A 26141-nucleotide genomic window follows, 5' to 3' on the forward strand; every position below is an offset into this window, starting at 1 on the left:
TCAGCCTCCGAAAGTGCTGGGATTACAGGCATGAGCCATTGTGCCTGGCATATTAATATTATTATTTTGAGATAAAGTCTCCCCCTGTCACCAAGGTTGGAGTGCAATGGCACAATCACAGCTCACTGCTGCCTCAGCCTCCCAGACTTAAGTGATCCTCTCACCCTCAGTCTCCCAAATAGCTGGGAAAATACGTATGCACCACCACATATAGCTAATTTTTATTTTTATATTTTGGTAGAGGCAGGATTTTGCCATGTTGCTTTGGGTGGTCTCAAACTCCTGGGCTCAAGCAATCCTTCTGCCTTGGTCTCCCAAAGTGCTGGGATTATAGGCATGAGTCATTGTGTCTGGCCTACATTTATTATTTCTTAATTTTTTTGAAGACAAAGTCTCTCTCTGTCACCAGGCTAGAGTACAGTGGTGTGATCATAGCTCACTGTAACCACAAAACCCTGGGCCCAAGGGATCCTCCTACCTTGGCCTCCCAAAGTGTTGGGAGTACAGACGTAAGCCTGTGCACCCGGCTGTATTGAAGATTTTTTGTTTGTTTTGCTTTTTAAATCATGATCTCCATGAAATATGCTTCAAGAAAGCTGTTTTTGGAAATAAACTGGAATAGGAATGAGACTAAAGACTGGCACACCAATTACTTATGCCGGCACAATAGTTCAGATGGGAGATAATGAAAATGGACCTTGGCTAGTACATGTGGAGGTAAAGAGGAGGGGCATTCAAATGAAGAGATAGAACAGATAGTTGGAGATAAAGGTCAGAAGCGCCTATCTCATTAGGTCAAGGAGTTATTACTATTCTCCAAATAATGTATTTCAAAAACTACCTCCACATTTTGATTTTGTAAAATTTGCACCCGTGTCTCCTAATCCCAGGCTGCCAGGCAGGATAATTACACTAGAGGTTATGAGTGGTTTGCTAGAGTGGAATTAGGGTTTTTCTGTTTGTTTTCCAGTACATGTGTGATATTTAGGCCATGGACAGCAGCAACACACAGAACTTTTCCATAAGAAAAGTGTTTTGTTGGCTGGGCGTGGTGGCTCAAGCCTGTAATCCCAGCACTTAGGGAGGCCGAGACGGGCAGATCACGAAGTCAGGAGATCGAAACCATCCTGGCTAACACGGTGAAACCCCGTCTCTACTAAAAAATACAAAAAACTAGCTGGGCGAGGTGGCGGGTGCCTGTAGTCCCAGCTACTCGGGAGGCTGAGCCAGGAGAATGGCCTGAACTCGGGAGGCGGAGCTTGCAGTGAGACGAGATCCGGCCACTGCGCTCCAGCCTGGGCGACACAGCGAGATTCCGTCTCAAAAAAAAAAAAAAAAGAAAGAAAAGTGTTTTGTTTCGTGGAGGTGTGGGTCTCACTATAGCCCAGGCTGGCCTCAAACTTCTGGGCTCAAGCAATCCTCCTGCCTCAGCCTCCCCAAGTGCTGGGATTATAGGTGTGAGCCACCACACTTGGCCGAAAAGTTTTCTTACGTTGAGTAACACGTTTGCGATAACAAGTGGTTCAGACCAACCTGAAAGGGTTGGGAAGAGGTGGATAAGGATAGCCTGTCAGGGCCGGGCACGGTGGCTCAAGCCTGTAATCCCAGCACTTTGGGAGGCCGAGACGGGTGGATCACGAGGTCAGGAGATCGAGACCATCCTGGCTAACATGGTGAAACCCCGTCTCTACTAAAAATACAAAAACTAGCCGGGCGAGGTGGCAGGCGCCTGTAGTCCCAGCTACTAGGGAGGGTGAGGCAGGAGAATGGCGTAAACCCAGGAGGCGGAGCTTGTAGTGAGCTGAGATCCGGCCACTGCACTCCAGTCCGGGCGACAGAGCGAGACTCCGCCTCAAAAAAAAAAAAAAAAAAAAAGGATAGCCTGTCAGGTGTCACAGTATCCCTCTGCTGGAGGAGCTCTGTGCAGGAGGTACTCTCCCAGGGCTGGACCAACCAGAACACGGGTTTTGGGCTTCTGGAAAGATTATTGTTTAAGTTGCACACCTAACTACCTGGTGAGTGGTTCTCTGAACCCTCTCCGTCGTTTTTTGTTTTCTTAAGAGTCAGAGTCTGGACCAGGCAAGGTGGCTCATGCCTGCGCCTGTAATCCCAGCATTTTGGAAGGCCAAGGCGGATGGATCACCAAAGGTCAGGAATTTGAGACTAGCCTGGCCAACATGGTGAAACCCTGTCTCTACTAAAAATACAAAAATTATCCGGGTGTGGTGGTGGGCACCCGTAATCCTAGCTACTCAGGAAGCTGAGGCAGGAGAATCGCTTGAAACCGGGAGGTGGAGGTTGCAGCGAGCCAAGGTTGCACCACACCACTCCAGACAGGGTGAGACTCTGTCTGAAAAAAAAAAAAAAAAAAAAGGGTCAGAATCTGCCTCTGTCCCTCAGCTGGAGCACGGTGATGCCATCCTAGTTCACTGTAGCCTTGAACTCCTAAGCTAAAGCAGTGCTCTTGCCTCAGCCTCCCAAGTAGTGAGGACTACAGGCTGGCACCACCATGCCCAGCTAATTTTTAAATTTTTCTGCTACCTTGGCCTCCCAAAGTGCTGAGATTACAGGTGTCAGCCACAGTGCCCTGCCCCTTCCTATGGGCTTCTGTGATCTTACTGAACAGTTGAGCTTCCCTCTTGCAGCCTCTTTCATCATCTTTTCACCCTCTCTCTAGGGTTAGGTAATTCCCACTCACTCAGCCCAGCCCTACACAAGGAGAAAATTCCTGGTAAAGTTCAGGCTAGGGTGTCAGCCCATCTCTTTCTGGCTTTTCCTAGGTAGCCAGTCCTCTTCCACTTCTGGCGTTTTATATATTTTTTTTCTTTTAAGTATGATTTTCTTTGTATCAAAACCATACCAAAAAATAGAAGCAGAAAACTTCCACTGAAGCTAAAATAGTTTTCAGTTTGAGGTAGTAAGGTATATATTTTCACTTAAGTCATAGATTAGAACTTTTTGGCACTATGGGAAACTTTTTATAATAGGTGACCATGAAATTATTACTTGAAAGGAAGTTTAACCAGAGATCAAACATAGTCTTTCTAAAGGGCCTCCCTTTATTTTCTTGCTCCCTAAGGCATTCTCTGATGTGGTTGTGCTGAGAACCAGGACAGTTTTTTTTTTTTTTTTAAGCTTTAAAGGAAGGCTAGCTTGTAAAAATAAAACCAGAAAGGCAAAGTACTCAATGCTTTTTTTGTGATGCAAGATATTATAAAAATCTAAAATCCATATTTACTTCTAGGAACTTTAAAAATATTCACATATTCATTATGTCATTCAACATTTGTTGGCGCTTCATTATGTTCTATGACCTGTGCCAAATGCTGAGGATAGAAAGAAAAATAAACAATATTCCTCTTTAAGTGCTATAGTGAATCTGGTGGAGATTTAGTGGAGAAGATACAGAAGTGAACAAATAGTGACAATACATTGTGTTGACAGCATGAGAAATGAGCTGTGGAAATGCAGAGGAGGGACCACATTATTCCTGCAGAGTCATTGGAAATGGCTATACAGGAAAGGTAACACTTGACTTGTGTCTGGAAAGAAGAGTAGGAGTTTTCCAGGTGAATGAGTAAAGAAAGGTCATTTCAACAGAAATATTGCAGGAGCAAAGGCAGGGAGGTGTGATAGAGAGTATCATGATTGGAGAATTACAGGATTTAATATTGGCTATGGAGTAATATTTGTGTTGAAAAGGGTGGAAAGGGCCGGGCATGGTGGAAAGGGCTGGGCATGGTGGCTCACGCCTGTAATCCCAGCACTTTGGGAGGCTGAGGCAGGTGCATCAAGTCGGGAGATCGAGACGATCCTGGCTAACATGGTGAAACCTCGAATCTACAAAAAATACAAACAAATTAGCCGGGCGTGGTGGCAGGTGCCTGTAGTCCCAGCCACTCGGGAGGCTGAGGCAGGAGAACGGCGTGAACCCGGGAGTCAGAGCTTGCAGTGGGCCGAGATCGTGCCACTGCACTCCAGCCTGAGGGACACAGCGAGACTCTGTCTCAAAAAAAAAAAGAGAAAAGAAAAGGGTGGAAAGGCCAGCCAGGCTCAGTGGCTCACACCTGTAATCCCAGCACTTTGGGAGGCTGAGATGGGAGGATGTTGGAGCCCAGGAGTTCGAGACCAGCCTGAGTAACAAAGTGAGACCTCATCTCTACAAAAATAAAAATAAAAATAAAAATAAAAATAAATTAGCTGGACACAATGGTATGTGCCTATAGTCCCAGCTACTTGGGAAGCTGAGGTGAGAGAATTGCTTGAGCCCAGGAGTTTGAGGTTGCAGTGAGCAAGATCGCATCACTGCACTTCAGCTTTGGTGACAGAGCAAGACTCTGTCTCAAAAAAAAAAAAAAAAAAGTAGGGGTGGAAATAAGGCTAGATAGGTAGGTGGGAAATAGAGAGCAAAGGACTTCGTTTTTAGGAGTCTGGACCTGATCCCATAGCCACTATAAGGAGCCACTAGCCACATGTGGTTATTTACATTAGAATTAAATTAAAATCCAGTTTCTTTTCTTTTTTTTTCTTGAGATGGAGTCTCTCTCTGTCGCCCAGGCTGGAGTGCAGTGGTGCGATCTCCGCTCACTGCAAGCTCCGCCTCTCAGGTTCACGCCATTCTCCTGCCTCAGCCTCCCGAGTAGCTGGGACTATAGGCGCCCATCACCACGCCCAGCTAATTTTTTTTTTGTATTTTTAGTAGAGATGGAATTTCACCGTGTTAGCCAGGATGGTCTCGATCTCCTGACCTCGTGATCCGCCTGCCTTGGCCTCCCAAAGTGCTGGGATTACAGGCGTCAGCCACTGTGCCCTGCCCTAAAATCCAGTTTCTAAGTCACACTAGTCGCACTTCAAGTGCTCAGTAGCCACATATGGTTGGTAGCTATCTATTAGAGCAGATATAGAACATTCACATATATGCAGACAGTTCTGTTGGACAGCACTGCTACAGGCAGTGTGTGAAGGGCATTAAACAACCTTGGGCAAAAAAGTGACATGGTCATATTTATGTTTAGAAATAGTACTCTGATAGCAGCATAAGAAATGGCATAGAGGTGGGGTATGGTGGGGTGCACCTGGGGTCTCAGCTACTAGGGAGGCTGAGGTGGAAGGATCATTTAAGCCCAGTATTTCGAGTCCAGCCTGGGCAACATAGTAAGACCCTATTTATTTTTTAAAAAACCCTTTTCTTATAGACTAGGAAGAATCTTTTGTGTTGCTGCTCTCCAAGGTCCAGATATCATAAGTGGCTCATGACTGTAATTCCAGCATTTTCCAAGGCCGAGGTGGGAGGATTGCTCGAGCCTGGGAGGTCATGGCTGCATTAAACCATGATTGTATTACTGTACTCCAGTGTGGGTGACAGAGTGAGACCTTGTCTTAAAAAAAAAAAGGCCAGGTGTGGTGGCTCACACCAGTAATCCCAGCACTTTGGGAGGCCAAGGCAGGCGGTGTATGAGGTCAGGAGTTTGAGACCAGCCTGGCCAACATGGTGAAACCCTGTCTCTACTAAAAATACAACAATTAGCCAGGTGTGGTGGCGGGTGCCTGTAATCTCAGCTACTCGGGAAGCTGAGGCAGGAGAAGCGCTTGAAACAGGAAGGTGGAGGTTGCAATGAGCTGAGATTGCACCACTGCACTCCAGCCTGGGCAACAAGAGTGAAACTTCATCTCAAAAAAAAAAAAAAATGGCCTGGAGGAGGGAGAGAAAGGGATTTGTCAAAATCATTTTAAAGTTAAGTGATCGTGGCCGGGCACAGTGGCTCACTCCTGTAATCCCAGCACTTTGGGAGGCCAAGGTGGGCAGATCACAAGGGCAGGAGTTCGAGACTAGCCTGGACAATATGGGGAAACCCCGTTACTACTAAAAACATAAAAATTAGCTGGGCATGGTGGTGGGCGCCTGTAGTCCCAGCTACTCAGGAGGCTGAGGCAGGAGAATCGCTTAAACCAGGAGGTGGAGGTTGCGGTGAGCCAAGATCATGCCACTGCACTCCAGCCTGGGCAACAGAGTGAGACTCTGTCTCAAAAAAATAAAAATAAAAATAAAATAAATAAATAGAATGAAGCGATCACAAATTACTATTTGGTTCTCTCTTTCTTAACCCTGCAGTCATAGCTGCCTTTCTTCTGATATCCACTCACCATGAAGGACAAAACTATCCAGAATTTAGGCCCAAAAACATTGACTTCAGGAAGCCTTTTTCAGGTGGCATTCACATGCTCCAGCCCTTTCCTTCTCTATCTCCCACTAGAGAGATCAGAAGGCATTTGGTGAGCCTCTAGGCTGATAGCCAAAGGGTCTTCTGGGCAATAAAGAGAGGGACAGGAGCAGTCACATGCCTGGGAGAATGGGAAATTGGCTTATCTGGTACCTAGTTGTAGACTGATGCTCCGTATTCATCTCAGATTATAACTTAGAATGTCCTTTACTGCTCACATCTAATCAATCACCAAAGTCTGCCCATTCTATCGCCTTAATATCTCTCGTATTGATTCCTCTCCATCTCTATCAGTGCCTTAACTTAGACACTCCTCCTTGTCACTTACATTGCCACTTTAGTCTTCCGGCTGGACTCCCTGGCTCTGTTCTCTTCTCTACTTTTCCACTCTTAACTGGCTCCTGATTGGTCAAAGCCTCTCCAACTCTTTGGTCTGACATTTTACAATTTGACTCTATCCTGCCTCTCTAATCTCTTTTCTCAATAGTTTTCTCTCTAAATTTCAGCCAAACTTGAAGTCCCCTAAACATTCACCACTCTTTTTCAAAACCACACAGTGAGTAAATGACAGGGGCAGGAATGAATTTGAGCCCATATTCTATGCACATTCTCCCATCTCTGTGTGTCTACTATGCTGTTTGTGAAGAAGTAGACAAGAAATATCATTGTAGAAATGGGTTATAGGTAGGAGAAAAGAGAAAGAAGACGGAGCTTTCAATTCAGTTCACCAGATGCATATTCCATGGGCTGGGCCCTGGACTAGATGCTGGAGATACAAAGATAAATAAGGTATTGGCCAGGTGTGGTGGCACATGCCTATAATCCCAGTGCTTTGAGAGGCTAAGATGGGAGGATCACTTCAGGTTAAGAGTTCGAGACCAGCCTGGGCAACATAGCAAAACCCCCTCTCTGCAAAATAAATACATACAAAAGCTGAGCTTGATTGTATACCTTTGTAGTCCCAGATACTCAGGAGGCTGAGGCAGAAGAATCGCTTGAGCCCACAAGTTTGAGGTTACAGTGATCTATGATCATACCACTAGACTCCAGGCTGGACAGCAGAGCAAGACCCTGTCTCAAAACAACAATGAAAAAACAATCAAATATGAATAAGGTATAAATATCCTTGACCTTGGGAAGTTCATGGTTTATAGAAGGATGAAGTAAAAAGAAGAACTTGGTACCTGGAAAGCAGCCTGTGTTGAGCTGTCTTGGTTTCCCCAAATGGGTGGGAGGCTCTATTTTTAGAGGCTGAAGACAAAATAAGCCAGAGAAGCTACTGAATGTTAGATATGCAGGGATTTCTGCTTACATCTATATGAAAGTGTCCCTCTGGGAAGCTCAGTAAACGCATTCCTTTATAACATATAACATCAGCAACAGAGCTTGGCAACAATAATATCCATTCTAGTACGTTCATGGATATTGCTAAGGTGCGTTTATATTTATATATGCCAATTTCAGCTCCCTTTTGGGTTCTAGATTCTTGACCTTTAAAAATATTCTAATTGTTGGCTGGGCGCGGTGGCTCACACCTATAATCCCAGCACTTTGGGAGGCCAAGGCAGGCTGACAACGAGGTCAGGAGATTGAGACTATCCTGGCTAACACGGTGAAACCCCATCTCCACTAAAAATACAAAAAATTAGCCAGGCGTAGTGACAGGCACCTGTAGTCCCAGCTGCTTGGGATGCTCAGGTAGGAGAATGGCATGAACCCGGGAGGCAGAGGCTGCAGTGAGCTGAGATGGGGCCACTGCACTCCAGCCTGGGTGACAGAGGAGACTCTGTCTTGAAAAAAAAGAAAAATTCTAGTTGTTTTGGGAATCCTTGTATCTTCATACAAAGGACTAACCGTCTCCTTCTTCCTTCTTTTTCCTTTTTCCTTACTTAACCCAGAGAGTGTATTAACATGAAGATGGATTTGTATCTTTTTTTTTTTTTCCCAGACGGAGTCTTGTTCTGTGGCCCAAGCTGGAGTGCAATGGCGCCCTCTCAGCACACCGCAGGCTCTGCCTCCCGGGTTCAAGCGATTCTCCTTCCTCAGGCTCCTGAGTAGCTGGGATTACAGGCATGCACCGCTACGCCCGGCTAATTTTTGTATTTTTAGTAGAGATAGAATTTCACCATTTTGCTCAGACTGGTCTCAAACTTGTGATCCGCCTGCCTTGGCCTCCCAAAGTCCTCGGATTACAGGCATGAGCCACCGCACCCGGCCATGTATCTTATTAGATTGTATTTACCTGGACTAGACGAGGAAAGACACTCTCTGGCTGCCAACCTGCCCTTTTGCAAACCTATAGTCACAATCCCATAAAACAGATGAAGCACAGGCCCTGAAATGAAACAGCTCACCACTTATATAACATTATGTTAACTAGGTACCTTCTTCCTGTCTCCGTTCCTCATCTGTGAGATGGGTATAATGATCCTCAGCCTCATAGGGTTATTGGAAAGACTGAATGAACCCATAAAGAACCGACCTGGCACATACTAGCATTTGATTGATTTTTTTTTCTTTCTTTTTTTTTTTTTTGAGACGGAGTCTCGCTCTGTCGCCCAGGCTGGAGTGCAGTGGCCGGATCTCAGCTCGCGCCACCTCGCCCGGCTAGTTTTTTGTATTTTTTAGTAGAGACGGGGTTTCACCGTGTTAGCCAGGATGGTCTCGATCTCCTGACCTCGTGATCCGCCCGTCTCGGCCTCCCAAAGTGCTGGGATTACAGGCTTGAACCACCGCGCCCGGCTTGATTTTTTTTTTCTTATTTAAAATTTCACTTCTAAAACCCCAGTAGCATTTATTAGGCAACAATCAATCACTGTACTGGAGGAGCTATGGCTGGTCCATTATATTTCCAAGCATAATTAATTGTCATATCTGTGTTACCTCAGTACTTTGCACACAATTCTGGTATTTCACTTACCATACTAGATACTAATTATTTGTTACTAGATACTAATTATTTTTTACTATTATTTTGATTGAGTTTCTCAAGGACTGAGAAACTAATATTTTAATAAATTAATTATTTTTATTATTGATTAATTTATTCCAGCATCTAGCACGGACGTGGAAATCTGACTTCTAACCTCAATTTAAGAGATGATTGGTCCCGCCCGGTGGCTCACGCTTGTAATCCTAGCACTTTGGGAGGCCGAGGCCGGCGGATCACCTGAGGTCGGGAGTTCAAGACCAGCCCGACAAACATGGAGAAACCCCATCTCTACTAAAAATACAAAAATTAGGCGGGCGTGGGGGCGCGCGCCTGTAATCCCAGCTACTTGGAGACAGGAGAATTGCTTGAACCAGAGAGGCGGAGGTTGCGGTGAGCTGAGAGCATGCCACTACACTCCAGCCTGCGCAACAGAGCGAGACTCCGTTTCACAAAAAAAAAAAAAAAAAAAAAAAGATCTGTGCTAGACGCTGAAAGGAATTAATCAGACAGGATCTCAGTCTTTTAAGAACTTTCAAATACAGAGAAGAGGTGGTAACAAATCATTAGTGTATAATATTGTAAGTGAAAAATCAGAAATGTGTGCTAAGTACTGGGGTAACACAGAGATGGTAATTAATTCTGCCTGGAGAAACAGCAGTGAATGTGACAACCTGAGTGAGGGCGGAAAGCAGGAGAATTTCTAGACGCTGAATTTCAGAAGCTTCCGGAACTAAAATGATGCGGAAGTTAAGTGAGTCTCGGTGGGATATTGTTGCTGCACCTGGTCAAGGCCGTTTCGTCAGTGTTTTCAGACGCCCTGGGAACGCGGCTGCAGGTGTGGGTCTTCGGTTTGCACAGCTAGAGGCCGCGCAGTAGCAAAGGATGAGCGGAACCTTGGAAAAGGTAACGTAAATTCTACGCACGCGGGGCTCGGTGAGATGGTGGAGGGTGCATAGCGGGGTGGTGGCGGCGCGGGGACATCCGGGGATGAGACACTGGGGCGCCCAAGGTCCTTCCCAGCAGCACATGCGGCTGCCTGGCGTTGAAGGGACTGAGCAGATTCCTTTCCACCCGGGGCGAACTCTGCGGAGCGGAGCCGTGCCATCCCCACACCACACGCCACTCTCTCCACCCAGTGCCTGGAAAAGGGAGAGCTCTGCGATGGGAATCACACCAGGATACGGTCCCGATTAACTCTATGACCTTGGGCAGGTCATTTTATATTTGCATTTAGTTATCAACTTCCAGAATTTTTTCTAAGAATGCAGTTTTGACTTGCTGAACTGATGAGGATGTGAAGCTACCTGGTAATAAGGAAATAATAGTAATAGGCCGGGCGCGGTGGCTCAAGCCTGTAATCCCAGCACTTTGGGAGGCCGAGACGGGCGGATCACGAGGTCAGGAGATCGAGACCATCCTGGCTAACACGGTGAAACCCCGTCTCTACTAAAAATACAAAAAACTAGCCAGGCGAGGTGGCGGGCGCCTGTAGTCCCAGCTACTCGGGAGGCTGAGGCAGGAGAATGGCATAAACCCGGGAGGCGGAGCTTGCAGTGAGCTGAGATCCGGCCACTGCACTCCAGCCTGGGCGACAGAGCGAGACTCCGTCTCAACAAAAAAAAAAAAAAGGAAATAGTAGTAATAAACTACGTTTTCGTTCCTCCCCTCCCTTCCCTTCGCCTCCCTTCCCCTCCCCTCCCCCCTTCCCCTCCCCTCCCCTCCCCTCCCCTCCCCTCCCCCCCCTTGCCCTTCCCTCCCCTCCCCTCCCCTCCCCCCTCCCTTGCCCTTCCCTCCCCTCCCCTCCCCCCTCCCTTGCCCTTCCCTCCCCTCCCCTCCCCTCCCCTCCCCTCCCCTCCCCTCCTCTCCCCTCTCCCCTCCCTTTTCTTTCTTGCCCAGGCTGCTTGGCTCATCACAACCTTCGCTTTCCGGGTTCAAGCCATTCTGCTGTCTCAGCCTCCCGAGTAGCTGGGACTAAAGGCGCGCGACACCATGCCTGGCTAATTTTTGTATTTTTAGTAGAGACAGAGTTTCACTGTGTTGGCCAGGCTGGTCTGGAACTCCTGACCACGTGATATGCCCGCCTCGGTCTCCCAAAGTGCTGGGATTACAGGCGAGAGCCACTGCACCCCGCAAATTAACTACATTTTCATTTCCAAAACCTTATTTAAGTGACTGTCATAAAACCGTATGAACCACTATAAATGTGTTCCTTGACTTTCTCCTATTCCCTTAAGAGATTCAACAGATTTCATTTGTGCTCTTTCAGTTGTATCATGCTGCTTAGATTAATGGCTCATTTTAGCAATTTATATTAAAATTTTGTTTTGGCATTAATTGTGGAGACTATATTTCCATGATTCATAGATCAGCATGGTCGTTGCAGCTCATGGACCTACCTATGGTTACCTTGGGGCTGCCCTTGAATGTGTAAGGGCCCACGCCTCACTTCATCCTTTATGAAACAATTCACTTGTTCACCTGAGCCAGTTTGTAAGAATTTGGCCAAATATGGTGCCAAGATAATAGAAAAAAAAATTCAGAAAGTTTCAAAATTCCATTGTTAAAGATGGTCACACTGGTGACTACACTCCTTGATTTGCCTTGGTTGCAAGAAATGCTAAAAGGGAGGGAATAAAATAGTATCAAGGAATACTATTTGCAACCATTTGGTTCTCCATGTTTCACCATGTTGCTCAGACTGGTCTGGAACTCCTGGAAAAGAGCCCATGGAAATCTGTCATTAAGGCCAGCATCTGAAATGGGTATATAGGGCCTTTGGACATCTGATGCCACTGTTCTCTTCCCGACTCCTTAGTTACTCCTTAGTTGCTTTAGTCAGCTAACCTCGTCATTATTTGCCAAATGTAAGTCTGTCTCAAAGTGTTAGTTAATACTTTACATTTATAAGGAAGGTCATGGGATTTGTGTCAGACAGTTCTATCTCTTGTTATGACCTTGGGCAAGTTATTTCACTTCACTGCTTGTGTTTCCTATCTGTAAAATGCAGATGATGCCCACCACATGGAATTGTAGAGATTATAGAGAATAATGTAGATAGGAGTATTTTGTAAAGTATGAAGGATGATGCAAATAAGAATATTGATATTATTCTATAGTTAATAAATTTTCATTTACATAATTTCATTTGATCTTCACAATATCACAAGATAATCCTGGCAGATAAGGAAATGGAAGCCTCATGTCTGGTATATAATAGAGACTTCAATGTCATACTGATGCCTTGAATGAATGACTGGAACCTAGGGTTTGTTTTTGTTTAGAGACAGGGTCTCACTTTGTCACCCAGGCTAGAGTGCAATGGTGCAATCATAGTTTACTAAATTCTTGAACTCCTGGCTCAAGTGATTCTCTTCACTCAGCCTCAAGAGTAGCGGGGATTACAGGTACACACCACCATGCTCAGCTAATTTTTTTTTTTTTTTTTTTTTGAGACAGAGTCTTGCTCTGTCACCCAGGCTGGAGTGCAGTGGTGTGATCTCAGCTCACTACAAGCTCCCCCTCCCGGGTTCATGCCATTCTTCTGCCTCAGTCTTCTGAGTAGCTGGGGCTACAGGCACCCGCCACCAAGCCTGGCTAATTTTTTGTATTTTTAGTAGAGGCAGGGTTTCACTGTGTTAGCCAGGATGGCTCGATCTCCTGACCTTGTGATCTGCCCGCCTTGGCCTCCTAAAGTGCTGGCATTACAGGCGTGAGCCACTGTGCCCGGCTGCTCAGCTAATTTTTTTATTTTTAGTAAAGATGGGGTCTTGCCTTGTAGCTCAGGCTAGTCTTGAACTCCTGGTTTCAAGCAATCCTCCCACATTGGCCTCCCAAAGTTCTGGGATTACAGATATGAACCACAACTCCCAGACAAAACCTAGATTAGTTGTACCCCTCCTAAGACCCCACCACCTTTTCTTTTCTTTTCTTTTTTTGAGACAGGGTCTCACTTTATTGCCCAGGCTGTAGTGCAGTAGCACAATCTTGGTTCACTGTAGCCCCGATCTCCCGGGCTCAGGTGATTCTCCCACCTCAGCCTCCCGAGTTGCTGGGGCTGCAGGCACCTGCCACCACGCCTGGCTAATTTTTGTACGTTTTGTAGAGACAGGGTTTCGCCGTTTTGCCCAGGCTGGTCTGGAACTCCTGGGCTCAAGCAATCTGCCCATCTCGGCCTCCCAAAGTGCTGGGATTACAGGCGTGAGCCACCATGCCTGGTCCACTGCTTTTTCTTTTCTGAGTATTTTACATCTCCCTAATATGATAATATTCTTGGTTTTCCTCATCTGTGAAATGCAGGATGAAAACCTTTCCTGTCTTTCCTATGTGTCAGACCTTTCCTTCTTTGTAACCCGTACAGCTTGTTATACTGATCTAACATAGGATAATAAATAATTTGTGCATCTGCTTTCCTCATTAGAAAGTTTTGTGGGTATGCAACTATATTTTCTTTTTTTTTTGTTTTGAGATAGAGTCTCGCTCTGTCACCCAGGCTGGAGTGCAGTGGAGTGATCTCAGTTCACTGCAACCTCTGCCTCCTGGGCTCAAGCGATCCTCTCGCCTCAGCCTCCTGAGTAGCTGGGATTACAGGCATGTGCCACCATGCCTGGCTAATTTTTTGTATTTTTTTTGTAGAGATGGGGTTTTTGCCATGTTGCCCAAGCTGGTCTCAAACTCCTGTGATCCGCCCGCCTCAGCCTCCCAAAGTGCTAGGATAACAGGCGTGAGCCATTGTGCCAGGTTGCAACTGTATTCTTGTCTATATGCACCCACCCTATAGTGTGTTTGGCCTAAAGTAGGTACCTGGTAAATGTCGAATGAATAAGTGGATGAACAAATGTTGATATTACATGGTAAGTACATGGTAGGGCTGGGACTAGAACTTCTAACTCTTAATTCAGTGCTTTTTCCTTGGGACCCTAAGAAGTTTCTGGCTGCAGATAATCTCAAATTTTATTTTATTTTTGAGACAGGGTCTCACTATGTTGCCCAGGGTGGTCTTGAACCTCTGAGCTCAAGTGATCCTCCCACTTCAGCCTCCTGGGTTGCTGAGATAAAGACATGCCCTTCTGTGCCTAACTTCATCTCAAATTTTAGATGAGTGAGAAGCCCAGCTTTGCTAGAATAAAACTGGATAGAGCCAGTACCTCTTTGGGTCAACAGAAGGAGTTCAGCAGGGTGGAACCAGAGAAGGCACTCATGCTGATATTTATCAGATCAGTGTATTGATGATCACGATGGCAGGATGGTATCTGGGGAAGTTAGAATGCACCAAGGAAATGAGTATTGAATCACTTGCACAGAAAATAAATGGCTCACGGGTGTCAAGCTCAGGTCTACATGCCACTCACTCTGAGATCACCACTATTTTCTCAGGGATTACCTTACTCCTGAACCACAAGGGTACGGTTAGGGGAGACGCTGTGATCACTAATAGTGTGCCAAATTATGTCTAATATGTCAGCCCAGAAGGAATATCCTCGGGAACTGATCTCAGAGATAAGATGTTTTCACATTTCAGCATTTGAAGGCTAAAGTGGAACAGAGTTCATATGAACAAAATATCCTCCTAATACATTCAATAGACAAGAATTAGAGGACATTGAAAGACATGAACTAGTAGTACACACATTTTAGAGTATCTAGAAGGGCAGGAAGTGCAAAAGCACAGAATAAGCAAGAAGTTGGCTATTTCCTGGTCACCAGTAGACCACAGGCCCTGGAGGAGCTTTTCTATTTTGTTAATGGTTTTATCATCAGCACCTGTCATACCCTAAGGTACATATTGTTTCACAAATGAGGAACCAAACAATTACCACCACCATTATCATTGTTACCAATTTGACCATTAATAATAATGCAGCTTGTACTTGTTGGCCCTTTTCATGTGTTATCTAATTTAATCATGTCAACAACAAGTCTATGAGGTAAATATTTTTACAAACTCTTCAGAGATAAGGAAATGAGGTTTAGAGAGATTTACTAATTTGATTAGCAGATATTTATTGGGCACTTGCTGTGTGCCAGAGTGTATGCTGGGATGTAGCAGGTTCCTGTCTTCATGATGCTTATGTATTTATTTATTTATTTGGAGACAGAGTTTTGCTCTTGTTGCCCAGGCTTGAGTGTAATGGTGCGATCTCAGCTCACTACAACCCCTGCCTTCCGGATTCTCCTGCCTCAGCCACCTAAGTAGCTGGGATAACAGGCATGCGCTACCACGCCCGTCTAATTTTCTATTTTTAGTAGAGATGGGGTTTCTCCATGTTGGTCAGGCTGGTCTTGAACTCCCGACCTCAGGTGATCTCCCCACCTTGGTCTCCCAAAGTGCTGGGATTACAGGCATGAGCCACTGTGCCCGGCCATGGTGCTTATTAAGAGATGGACTAATTAAACTTATAACTACTTAACTGACTATGATAAATGCTGCAAATGGAAGATTCAGGATACTACATGACTGTGTAGCAGCAGGATCCAAGCAAGTCTGAGCAGTCACGAAAGTTTTCTTGAGGACACTGCATGACTACTAAGATTTAAAGAGTAAGTGGGATTTAGAGAGAGAAAATATATTCCAGATAAGGAGAAGAACATGTGTAAAGGCCCTGAAATGAGAACACACTTGGAGTTCCAGAGGAACTCCTAGAGGAAGTTGGGAGGGAGAGAAGCACTGGGGTGTAGATTAAGGGAGAGTATGCAGATAAGTATTATGGGAGTGAGAACTGAGATAAGGGATTGGATTTATATTTAGGCCAGGCATGGTGGCTGGTAATCCCAGCACTTTGGAAAGCTGAGGTGGGTGGATTGCTTGAGCTCAGGAGTTTGAGACCAGCCTGGGCAACGTGGCAAAACTTTGTTTCGACAAAAAATACAATAATTAGCCAGGTGTGGTGGCATGCTCCTGTAGTCCCAGCTACAGGAGCCTGAGGTAGGAGGATCAGTTGAGCCTGGGAGACCAAGGCTGCAGCGAGCTCTGTGATTGCCCCACAGCACTCCAGCCTGGGTAACAGAGCGAGACCCTATATCTATCCTATCTATCTGTCTATCTATCTATCTATCTATCTATCTATCTATCTATCTGTCTGTCTCTAAATAAATAAAATTAAATAAATCAAGGCTGGGTGTGGTGGCTCACGCCTGTACTCCCAGCACTTTGGGAGGCTGAGGCAGGGGGATCTCCTGAGGTTGGGAGTTTGAGACCAGCCTGACCAACATGGAGAAACCCCATGTCTACTAAAAATACAAAATTAGCCGGGCATGGTGGCGCATGCCTGTAATCCCAGCTACTCAGGAGGCTGAGGCAGGAAAATGACTTGAATGCGGGAGGCGGAGGTTGCAGTGAGCTGAGATCGCAGCATTGCACTCCATCCTGGGCGACAAGAGTGAAACTCCTCAGAAAAAAAAAAAAAAAAACAAATCAGGTCAGACAAACAAACATTTTAGATGGTGACCACAGGATTGTAAAATCGGATTAAGTTCTAGAGAATGTTAGGGAATTGAGTTTAATGGAGCTCAGCTCTGGCTTAGAAGTATCATCCAGCACTTGTGTTATGAGGGCAAGTATTTACTTCTCTTCTTTCTTTTTTTTGAGATGGAGTCTCACTCTGTTGCCCAGGCTGGAGTGCAGTGGCGTGATCTCGGTTCACTGCAACCTCTATCTCCCGAGTTCAAGTGATTCTCCTGCCTCAGCCTCCTCAGTAACTGGGATTACAGGCATGCGCCACGACGCCCAGCTAATTTTTTTTCTTTTTCCTTGGGGGATGGAGTCTTGCTCTGTTGCCCAGGCTGGAGTGCAATAGTGTGATCTCGGCTCACTGCAACCTCCACCTCCGGGTTCAAGCAAATCTCCTGCCTCAGCCTCCTGAGTAGCTGGGACTACAGGGACCTGCCACCACACCCGGCTATTTTTTTTTTGTATTTTTTTTAGTAGAGATGAGGCTTCACGGTGTTGCCCAGGCTAGTTTTGAACTCCTGAGCTCAGCCAGTCCGCCCGCCTCGGCCTCCCAAAGTGCTAGGATTACAGGCATGAGTCACTGCACCTGGCTCATGTCCAGCTAATTTTCGTATTTTTAGTAGAGACAGGGTTTCACCATGTTGGCTAGGCTGGTCTTGACCACCTGGTCTTAGGTGATCCACCCCCCTCCGCCTCCCAAAGTGTTGGGATTACAGGCGTGAGCCACCGTGCCTGTAATTCATTTCTGAATTTTTTTTTTTTTTTAAAGTATAACAGCAGGATCCAAGAAAGTCTGAGCAGTCATAAAAGTTTTCTTGTGACCTTTTTAATAATTAAGAAATATAATTCATGTATTATAATATTCACTCTTTTTTTTTTTTTGAGATGGGGTCTCGCTCTGTCGCCCAGGATGGAGTGCAGTAGCATGATCTCGGCTCACTGCAAGCTCCGCCTCCCGGGTTCACGCCATTCTCCTCCCTCAGCCTTCCGAGTAGCTTGGGACTACAAGCGCCCGCAACCACACCTGGCTAATTTTTTTATATATATATATATTTTTTTTTTTTTTTAGTAGAGACGAGGTTTCACCATGTTAGCCAGGATGGTCTTGATCTTCTGTCCTCGTGATCTGCCCGCCTCGGCCTCCCAAAGTGCTGGGATTACAAGCTTGAGCTACCGCGCCTGGCCTATTCACTCTTTTAAAGTAGATAATTTAATGGTTTTTAGTATATTCACAAACTTGTACAACTGTTCACTATTTAATTCCAAAACATTTTTACCATCCTAAAAGGAAACTCCTTACCCGTAAATAGTCACTCTCCATACTGCCATCTCCCAGCCCTTAGCACCCACTAATCATCTTTACATCTTACGATTTGTCTATTCTAGTCATTTCATATAAATGAAACCATTTAATATTGATGGCAGCAGTGGGCCATCTGCAGTGGCCACTGCCACCACTCTGGCTGCAGCAGGGAGGTGTGGCCAGGGCTGCATGTTTTATGGAGGCAGCCGGAGCCAGGGACAAGTGGGAGCCCTGCCCCTTCCGAGTTGGGGTGGTGCCCAAGTCATGGCTGTGGATCTGGGCCTCCTGCTCCCCGCAGCAAGCAGGAGCCCCGCTCCTCCGAGTGCAGTTATGGCTGCCCAAACTGACTGCAGACCCAGGCATCTGTGCACTCTTGTGGGGCCCAGGAAGGCTGCCCCAGCCATCGCAGGCCATCAGAGGGGTCTGTTTCTGCTGCCTGGCTTCTCCCTGCTGTTGGCACCAGCTCTGATCTTGGAGTAAAACTGGGGCCAAGCCCAGGCCTGTCGCAGCCTGGCCAGGTGTACACACATTTGGGGCAGTGCTGACACGCCAGCCTCTTTCCTCTGTGACCTCCTCTGGACTTTGGGCACCAACAAGCATGGGAGGGAAGCCGAAGGGGAGGCTGAAGGGAGCTCAGCGCTGGCCTGCACGTGCCCCTTGGCACCTACAGGGCACCATGATTGACAGTAGGAGGCAGACGGGTTCTTGGGCAGAAGGGTACAGGTTGCTGGTGAGGCACCACTTTCAGGCCAGGGAGTGCCTGAAGTCTGGGCCTGGGCTGCCAGTCCCGTGGACATGAGTGGGAACTTACGGTGCCTTTTCCAGGCCTGCCCATGGCCACCCATGGACAAATCAACATGTACTTCCTCCCCTCTGAGGCTCATAAAAACTTTGAGGCTGGGTGTGTTGGCTCATGCCTGTAATCCCAGCACTTTGGGAGGCTAAGGCAGGCAGATCGCCTGAGGTCAGGAGTTTGAGGCCTACGTGGACAACATGGTGAGACCCCCATCTCTACTAAAAATACAAAAAAATTAGCTGAGCATGGTGGTGGGCGCCTGTAATCCCAGTTACTTAGGAGGTAGCTGGAGAATCCCTTGAACTAAGGAGACAGAGGTTGCAGTGAGATCATGCTATTATACTTCAGCCTGGGTGAAAAGAGTGAGACTCTGTCAAAAAAACAAACCAACCAACCTTGGGCTCAGCCAGAGCTGAGCAGACATTGGGACAACTGGCTACAGAGAGGAGCTACCCACTCTAGAGCTTTCTCTGCTGAGAACTGGGAAGACATTCAGACGACCTGCCTGCAGAGGGGAGCTGCCCACTCCAAGGGCCTCCTCTGAGCTATTTTGTCACTCAGTAAAGCTCTTCTTTGTCTTGCTCACCCTCTGCTTGTCTGCATACCCCATTTATTCTGGTTGCAGGACAAGAACTTGGGACCCGTTTAATGGCAGGGCTGAAAGAGCTGCAACAGAAACAGGGCTGAGATGTGCCCCTTTTTCACCATGTTGTGGGTGAAGAGAAGGAAAGAAGAGCTGCCGCCCTTCGGGGAGCCCAGACCTGGGAGTTCCCTGAGCCAGGGCTGTGACTCTCTCCTTGGAGCCCTGTGGTTGCTGGCATCTCCAAGCTTCTGAGCACCACATGTTCCCCAGTGCCAGCTGTGAAAGCTGCTTGCGGTGCACCTGGTCCGGCCCCACAGAGAGCAGACACCTGTGCCAGCACCTGGAGTTGCCCTCCCTGCTGCAGCAGCCGGCATGTCTGACGGTGCACATTGGCCAGACCCCATGCTCACTCACACACCCCTCACCAGCCATTGCCTGACTTGCCCTTGGCAGGAGTGGGACCCAGGCTGGTAGCGTGAGCCGAGCACAGCCTGCCAAGACAAGTGGGTGAAACAAGCCCAGCTGACCAGAGCAAAACTTGGGCAAAGATGCCACCGGCCACAGACTTTTCCGGCCAGAAAAATGACATTCCAAAAATCCCGTAACAATATGTGAGGTCAGCTGACTTTCCAAGGATTGTACAGCTAGTAAAATGGAAGTGCTGATATTCAAACACAAATTCGTGTTTGGGTTTGGATATAAAACTTGTGCTCCTAACAGCCATAAGAACCCAATCCAAAGGCAGACTTTGATAGTAAACATAATGTGTTTAGAAGGTTATGGCTAAAGGAAAGACTGGAACCAAAAACATTTTTTTTGTTTTTTGTTTTTTGAGACAGAGTCTGACGCTGTCGCCCAGGCTGGAGTGCAGTGACATAATCTTGGCTCACTGCAACCTCCGCCTCCTGGGTTTAAGCAATTCTCTTGCCTCAGCCTCCCGTGTAGCTGGGATTACAGGCGCCCACCACTGCGCCTGGCTAATTTTTGTATTTTTAGTAGAGACAGGGTTTCACCATGCTGGCCAGACTGGTTTCAAACTCCTGACCTCAGGTGATCTGCCTGCCTCAGCCTCCCAAAGTGCTGGGATTACATTCGTGTGCCACCTTGCAAGGCCAACAAAAACAATTTTTAAAAGAACTTGAGAAAACCTGGAGGCAATGATTATTGCCTTCAAATACTTGAGGGATTTGACTTCTCGTATGAAAAACAAGAACTGAACTTAGTTTGTATGATCTCAGAATGGGGAACTAGGTACGTAGAAGTTACAAGGAGATGGGTTTGGGCTTTCTGTGTGGGAGAACATTCAGATAGTTAGCAGTGTCTGAAAATGTTTCAGTTTTGACCAGGGAGGTATTTAAGTAGCAGATGGATCGTTACGGACAGAGAGGCTAGTGTTGGTTGTGTACATGGGAAAGGTAGTGGTGAAGCTGGATGCAGTGGCTCACACCTATAATCCCAGCACTTTGGGAGGCCGAGGTGGGTGGATCACGAGGTCAGGAGTTTGAGACCAGCCTGGCCAACATAGTGAAACCATGTCTCTACTAAAAATACAAAAAATTATCCAGGTTTGGTGACGGGCACCTGTAATCCCAGCTACTCAGGAGGCTGAGGCAGGAGAATCGCTTGAACCTGAGAGGCGGAGGTTGTAGTGAGCTGAAATCGCGCCATTGCACTCCAGCCTGGGCAACAGTGCGAGACTCCGTCTTGGAAAAAGAAAAAAAAAAAAGAAAGGAAGGTAGTGCTGGGCACTGAGAGTGGAAAACCAGTAAGAATTTGAAACTTCTGATAAATGAACTCAGGCAGGGACTGGGCTTTCCCAGGATGCCTAAGATGAGAGTAAACTCCATTGTAAGCTTTGGAACGTAGAGCCTGGGCAACATGGCAAAACCCCATCTCTACAAAGAAAAAATAAGCCAAGTGTAGTGGTGCATATCTATAGTCCCAGCTACTTGGGAGGGTGAGGCGGGAGGATGGCTTGAGTCTAGGAGGTCGAGGTTGTAGTGAGCCATGATGACGCCACTGTGCCCCAGCCTGGGTGACAGAGCAAGACCTTGTCTCAAAGAAAAAAAAAAAATTGGAATGTAGATCAAGGTGTTGTTGTTCATCTCGGGGAAGAAAGTAAGAGCTGTCATGTAATAGCTGACTTGCTTTGCAACAGGAGTATAGGATATAGTATATAGTGGTGGAGAGAGCACTGATTGTGGGGTCAGCTAGAACATGACTTATTAGTTGTGTGCATTAGACATGTTAATTCACTTTTCTGAGCTTTGATTTCCTCACTATAAAATGCGGTAGAAATATTTACTTCACAGGAGTGGAATCATAGACATTGGAGACTTGGAAGGGTGGGAAGGTAGGAGGGAGATTAGAGATGAGAAATTACTTAATGGTTACAATGTTCATCATTTGAGTGATGGTTACAATAAAAACACAGATTTCACCAATATGCAATGTATCCATTTAACAAAATGGCACTTGTACTCCCTAAATCTATATTAAAGAAAGTACAAAGAACTATGCCTCACAGAATGGTTGTGAGGATTAAAGGAGATGGTGTTTGGCATATAGCAGGTGCATAGTAAATGGTAGGATTATTGAATGGCTATTATCATTAGCTATGAACTTCATGGCTATTATCATTAGCTATGAAGTTCACTAGTATAAATTGGTATCAGTTTTTTGAGAGGTAGTGTGGAAGAACAGAAAGGATGGACTTTGCATTCAGGCAGACCTGGGTTTGAATTTCTCTTACTAAACCTCTAACTTTGGGCAATTTACATAAACTTCTTTTTTTTTTTCATATGTAAAATAGAGCCAGTTATCTCAATAATGCCCCTGTCAGAGAGGGTTGTAACGATTAATTGAAATAATATGGGCCAGGCCTGCTGGCTCACTCCTGTCTGTAATCCCAGCACTTTGGGAGGCCAAGGCAGAAAGATTGCTTGAGGCCAGGAGTTCGAGACAGCATGGGCAATACGGTGAGATCTGGTCTCTTAAAAAAAAAAAATTAAAAAAACAAAACAAGTAGTATGCGTCAAGTGCCTAGCAAATAGGATGTACTCAATAAATTGTAGTAACAATGCTATTTTAAATAATATTTATTAATACACAAATATATTCTGTCACTTTCATGAAACAGCTCTCAGCTGCTTACATCAGAGACCCCTGACCCACTGCTCTCACCATCCACCCCAGGCTCTGATCTCTTAAGCTACTCACATGCTATAGATTTTGCCCTGTGACTTCAGTTTTTTGGCAGTTATGCAGTCCTTGCTTGGTTCCTGGCTCATGGGAGTATTTTTGTTACCCCACTGCAGCGTCTGTGTCCTCATTCATTCATTAGCTTGCGTCACCACCCTCCTCTTCCACTTGCAGGGCCAGGGTTGCTCTTCATTTCCTGATGGGGGGAGAGGGTAATTGTAGATACAGTCCCAAAATAGATTACTATTGTCCTGATAAATAATGCCAAGCATTGCAGGGGAGAGGAAGCACATTTCCCAGAGCTGACAGGGAGAGTTCATACCACAACTTGAATGTCTTCCAGAAATTTGTCAACTCTTAAGTCTGGCTTTTAGATAATTAAATGCATAGTTATTGTAGAGACTCAGAAATCTGAACAACTCAAATGAGAAAGCAGTCTCAATTTGATTTTTTTTCCCATCCAGTACCTCTTCTATATGAAGTAACCCATTTAAAAATACATTCTGTTCACTCTCATTTCTATTCTGTTTGTTGTGGTTAATAGATCCCAGCCCTGGAGGGACTTTAGAATCATCTGATCTAACTTCAAGGTACATGGCCAGTAGTTGGGGGAGCTGGCCTGACCTCTCCTGGGGCCCCAGTTTCCTACTCTGTCTTTCATGCTGAGTATTAGGTTAAGTATATTGTACACATACTTTACAGAGTCTTTTAGTACCTGATTCAATTGTGCTTTTGGAATCATCTGCACATTTTGCCCTTCTGTCTATTCACATCCTTCCCAATCTTCATCGTCTCACATCCTCTGCAAGACTTTTCCTAAGTTTTATCTTTCCTGCTTCTAATTTCCTAAGCATTAACACCTTCATTTATGTGAGAAAAGGTGTAGAATAGTGGGAAAATTATGGATTTTGGTGTCAGAGAAACCCAAGACCCTATGCTAGCTTCGATAGTAGTTGTGTGACTTTGGGTAGGTTACTTAATCTGTTTCCTCAACTGTAAAGTGGGGATAATAATGCTTATCTTGTAAAGGTATTATGATTTAGACACATGGTAGGTGCTCAGCAAAGTAGATGTGGGTGCTTAATATATGGTAGCAATGATTATCATTTATTCATCAAAACAAACCTTGATTGTCTACAATGTGCCTGAGAGGAAAATGACATGACCCTTGCTCTGAGGATCTCTTGGTCTAGCATAGGGGTTCTTGGGTGATGATAAGAGTTTTGGTGAATCTCCTGAAGTAGTAGGCAAACTCTTTGTATATCCATGCCTATATGCATTTGTCTAGGAAGAGGGCTCATGATTGAGCAGATCCGCAGCAACGTCTGTAACTGCAAAAGCTAAGGATTTCTCCTAGCCATCTCCCCCTGGATTTCCTGCCAGGCATGCTTGTTGTTCACACCACCTATTTTGACTTCCTCATACAATGCCTGCAATATTGCTTAGCTGTTTAATACAAATGTATGTCTGTGTCTCCAGCCATCCAAATGCCTGAAGGACAGAGATTATGCATACATTTTTTGATAGCTTTATTGAAATATAGTTCACATAACCTACAATTCACCTATTTAAAGTGTGCAATTCTGTAGCTTTTATTATATTCACAGAGTTGTACAACCATTGCTACAATCAGTTTGAGGACATCATCCCAAAAAAGAAACTCCAGGCCGGGCGCGGTGGCTCAAGCTTGTAATCCCAGCACTTTGGGAGGCCGAGACGGGCGGATCACGAGGTCAGGAGATCGAGACCATCCTGGCTAACACAGTGAAACCCCGTCTCTACTAAAAAATACAAAAAACCCAGCCAGACGAGGTGGCGGGCGCCTGTAGTCCCAGCTACTCGGGAGGCTGAGGCAGGAGAATGGCGTGAACCTGGGAGGCAGAGTTTGCAGTGAGCTGAGATCCAGCCACTGCACTCCAGCCTGGGCGACAGAGCGAGACTCCGTCTCAAAAAAAAAAAAAAAAAAAAAAAAAAAAAAAAAAAAACTCCATACCCCTTGGCTGTCATCCCCAGCTCTCCAGACCTTCCAGCCCCAGACAGCCACTAATCGACTTCCTTTCTCCATAGATTTGGCTATTCTGCATATTTCACAGAAATGGAATCATATAATATTTGATCCTCTCCAGTTTCTTTTATTTAGTATGATGTTTTCAAGATTCATCCCTGTAGTTACATTTTGTTTTTATATACTCTTTAACATTCAGCATAACAGTTGGCATATAAGCCTTTTTTTTTTTTTTTTTTTAACTTGAGACAGGGTCTCATTCTGTCACCCCAGGCCGGAGTGCAGTGGCACGGTCATGGTTCATTGCAGCCTCAGCCCCCTGGGTCCAAGTGATCCTCCTACCTCAGCCTCCTGAGTAGCTGGGATCACAGGCGTGCACCACCACGCCTGGCTAATTTTTTAATTTTTGTAAAGAAAGGGTCTCCCTATGTTGGCCAGATTGGTCTCAAAATCCTAGGCTCAAGTGATCTTCCCACTTTGGCCTCCGAAAATGCTTGGATTGTAGGCATTAGCCACTACACCTGGCTTATAACAGACTTTTTAAAAATAAGCTTTATTTTAGAATAGTTTTAGATTTACAGAAAACTTGCAAAGACGGTACACAGAATTCTCGTATATCCCAATTTCCTCTATTACTATTATCTTTACATTAGTGTGGTTTATTTATTTATTTTTTGAGACAGAGTCTTGCTCTGTTGCCCAGACTGGAGTGCAGTGGTGTGATCTCTGCTCACTGCAACCTCTGGCCCCCGAGTTCAAGCGATTCTGCTACCTCAGCCTCCCAAGTAGCTGGGATTACAGGCACGCACCACCACCCCTGGCTAATTTTTGTATTTTTAGTAGAGATGGGGTTTCACCATGTTGGCCAGGCTGGTCTTGAACTTCTGGCCTCAAGTGATCCACCTGCCTTGGCCTCCCAAAGTATTGGGATTACAGGCTTGAGCCCCTGCACCCGGCCTAGCATGATTTTTTTTTATAATTAATGAGCTAGTGTTGGTATATTAACTAATGTCCATACTTTATTCAAATTTCCTTAATTTTTCTCTGGTATCCTTTTTCTGTTCCAGATCCCATTCAGGATATTATATTTTATTTAGTTATCATCTTTTCCTTAGGCTCCTCTTGACTGATAGTTTCTCAGATTTTCCTTGTTTTTGCATACTAGACTTTTCATACATCCATGTTGAAAGAATTAAAATTGTTATCCATAGTGGGCATGATTTTCTCTTTATGTTATGGGACCTTAAGAACAGACATTTTTTGTTTCTTTCCTGTAAAACAAACAAACAAAAGAACAGACGTTTGCTTGGGAGGCTGAGGCAAGGGAATTGCTTGAGTCCGGGAGATCGAGGCTGCAATTGCTATCATTATATTTGTTTTTTTGTTTTTTCCTTCATTGTGAAGGATCATTATCACTGTTTTTTTAATTTTATTTTTATTTTTTGAGACGGAGTCTTGCTCTGTTGCCCAGGCTAGAGTGCAGTGGCAAGATCTCGGCTAAATGCAACCTCCTCCTCCTGGATTCAAGCGATTCTCCTGCCTCAGCCTCCTGAATAGCTGGGATTACAGATGCCCACCACCATGCCTGGTTGATTTTTGTATTTTTAGTAGAGACGGGGTTTCACAATCTTGGCCAGGCTGGTCTCGAGCTCC

General features: G+C 45.6%; 1 protein-coding gene across 2 annotated transcripts in view; it reads left to right on the forward strand.

Moving 5' to 3' along the window:
* The first annotated feature begins 9369 nt into the window (after nucleotides 1-9369).
* MRPL48 (mitochondrial ribosomal protein L48) overlaps nucleotides 9370-26141 on the forward strand; it is a 92546-nt gene continuing 75774 nt past the window's right edge. Inside the window, exon 1 of one of the 2 annotated variants that reach the window (XM_033207612.1) lies at nucleotides 9370-10056. In XM_033207612.1, coding sequence (XP_033063503.1) covers nucleotides 10036-10056 — 21 coding nt within the window. In that variant the 5' untranslated portion in view covers nucleotides 9370-10035. The remainder of the gene's footprint in view (nucleotides 10057-26141) is intronic. The other variant, XM_033207613.1, reaches the window with a different exon arrangement.

The sequence above is a fragment of the Trachypithecus francoisi genome, unplaced genomic scaffold, assembly GCF_009764315.1.
Source record: "Trachypithecus francoisi isolate TF-2019V2 unplaced genomic scaffold, Tfra_2.0 Lachesis_group8, whole genome shotgun sequence".
In the NCBI taxonomy this organism is placed as follows: domain Eukaryota; kingdom Metazoa; phylum Chordata; class Mammalia; order Primates; family Cercopithecidae; genus Trachypithecus; species Trachypithecus francoisi.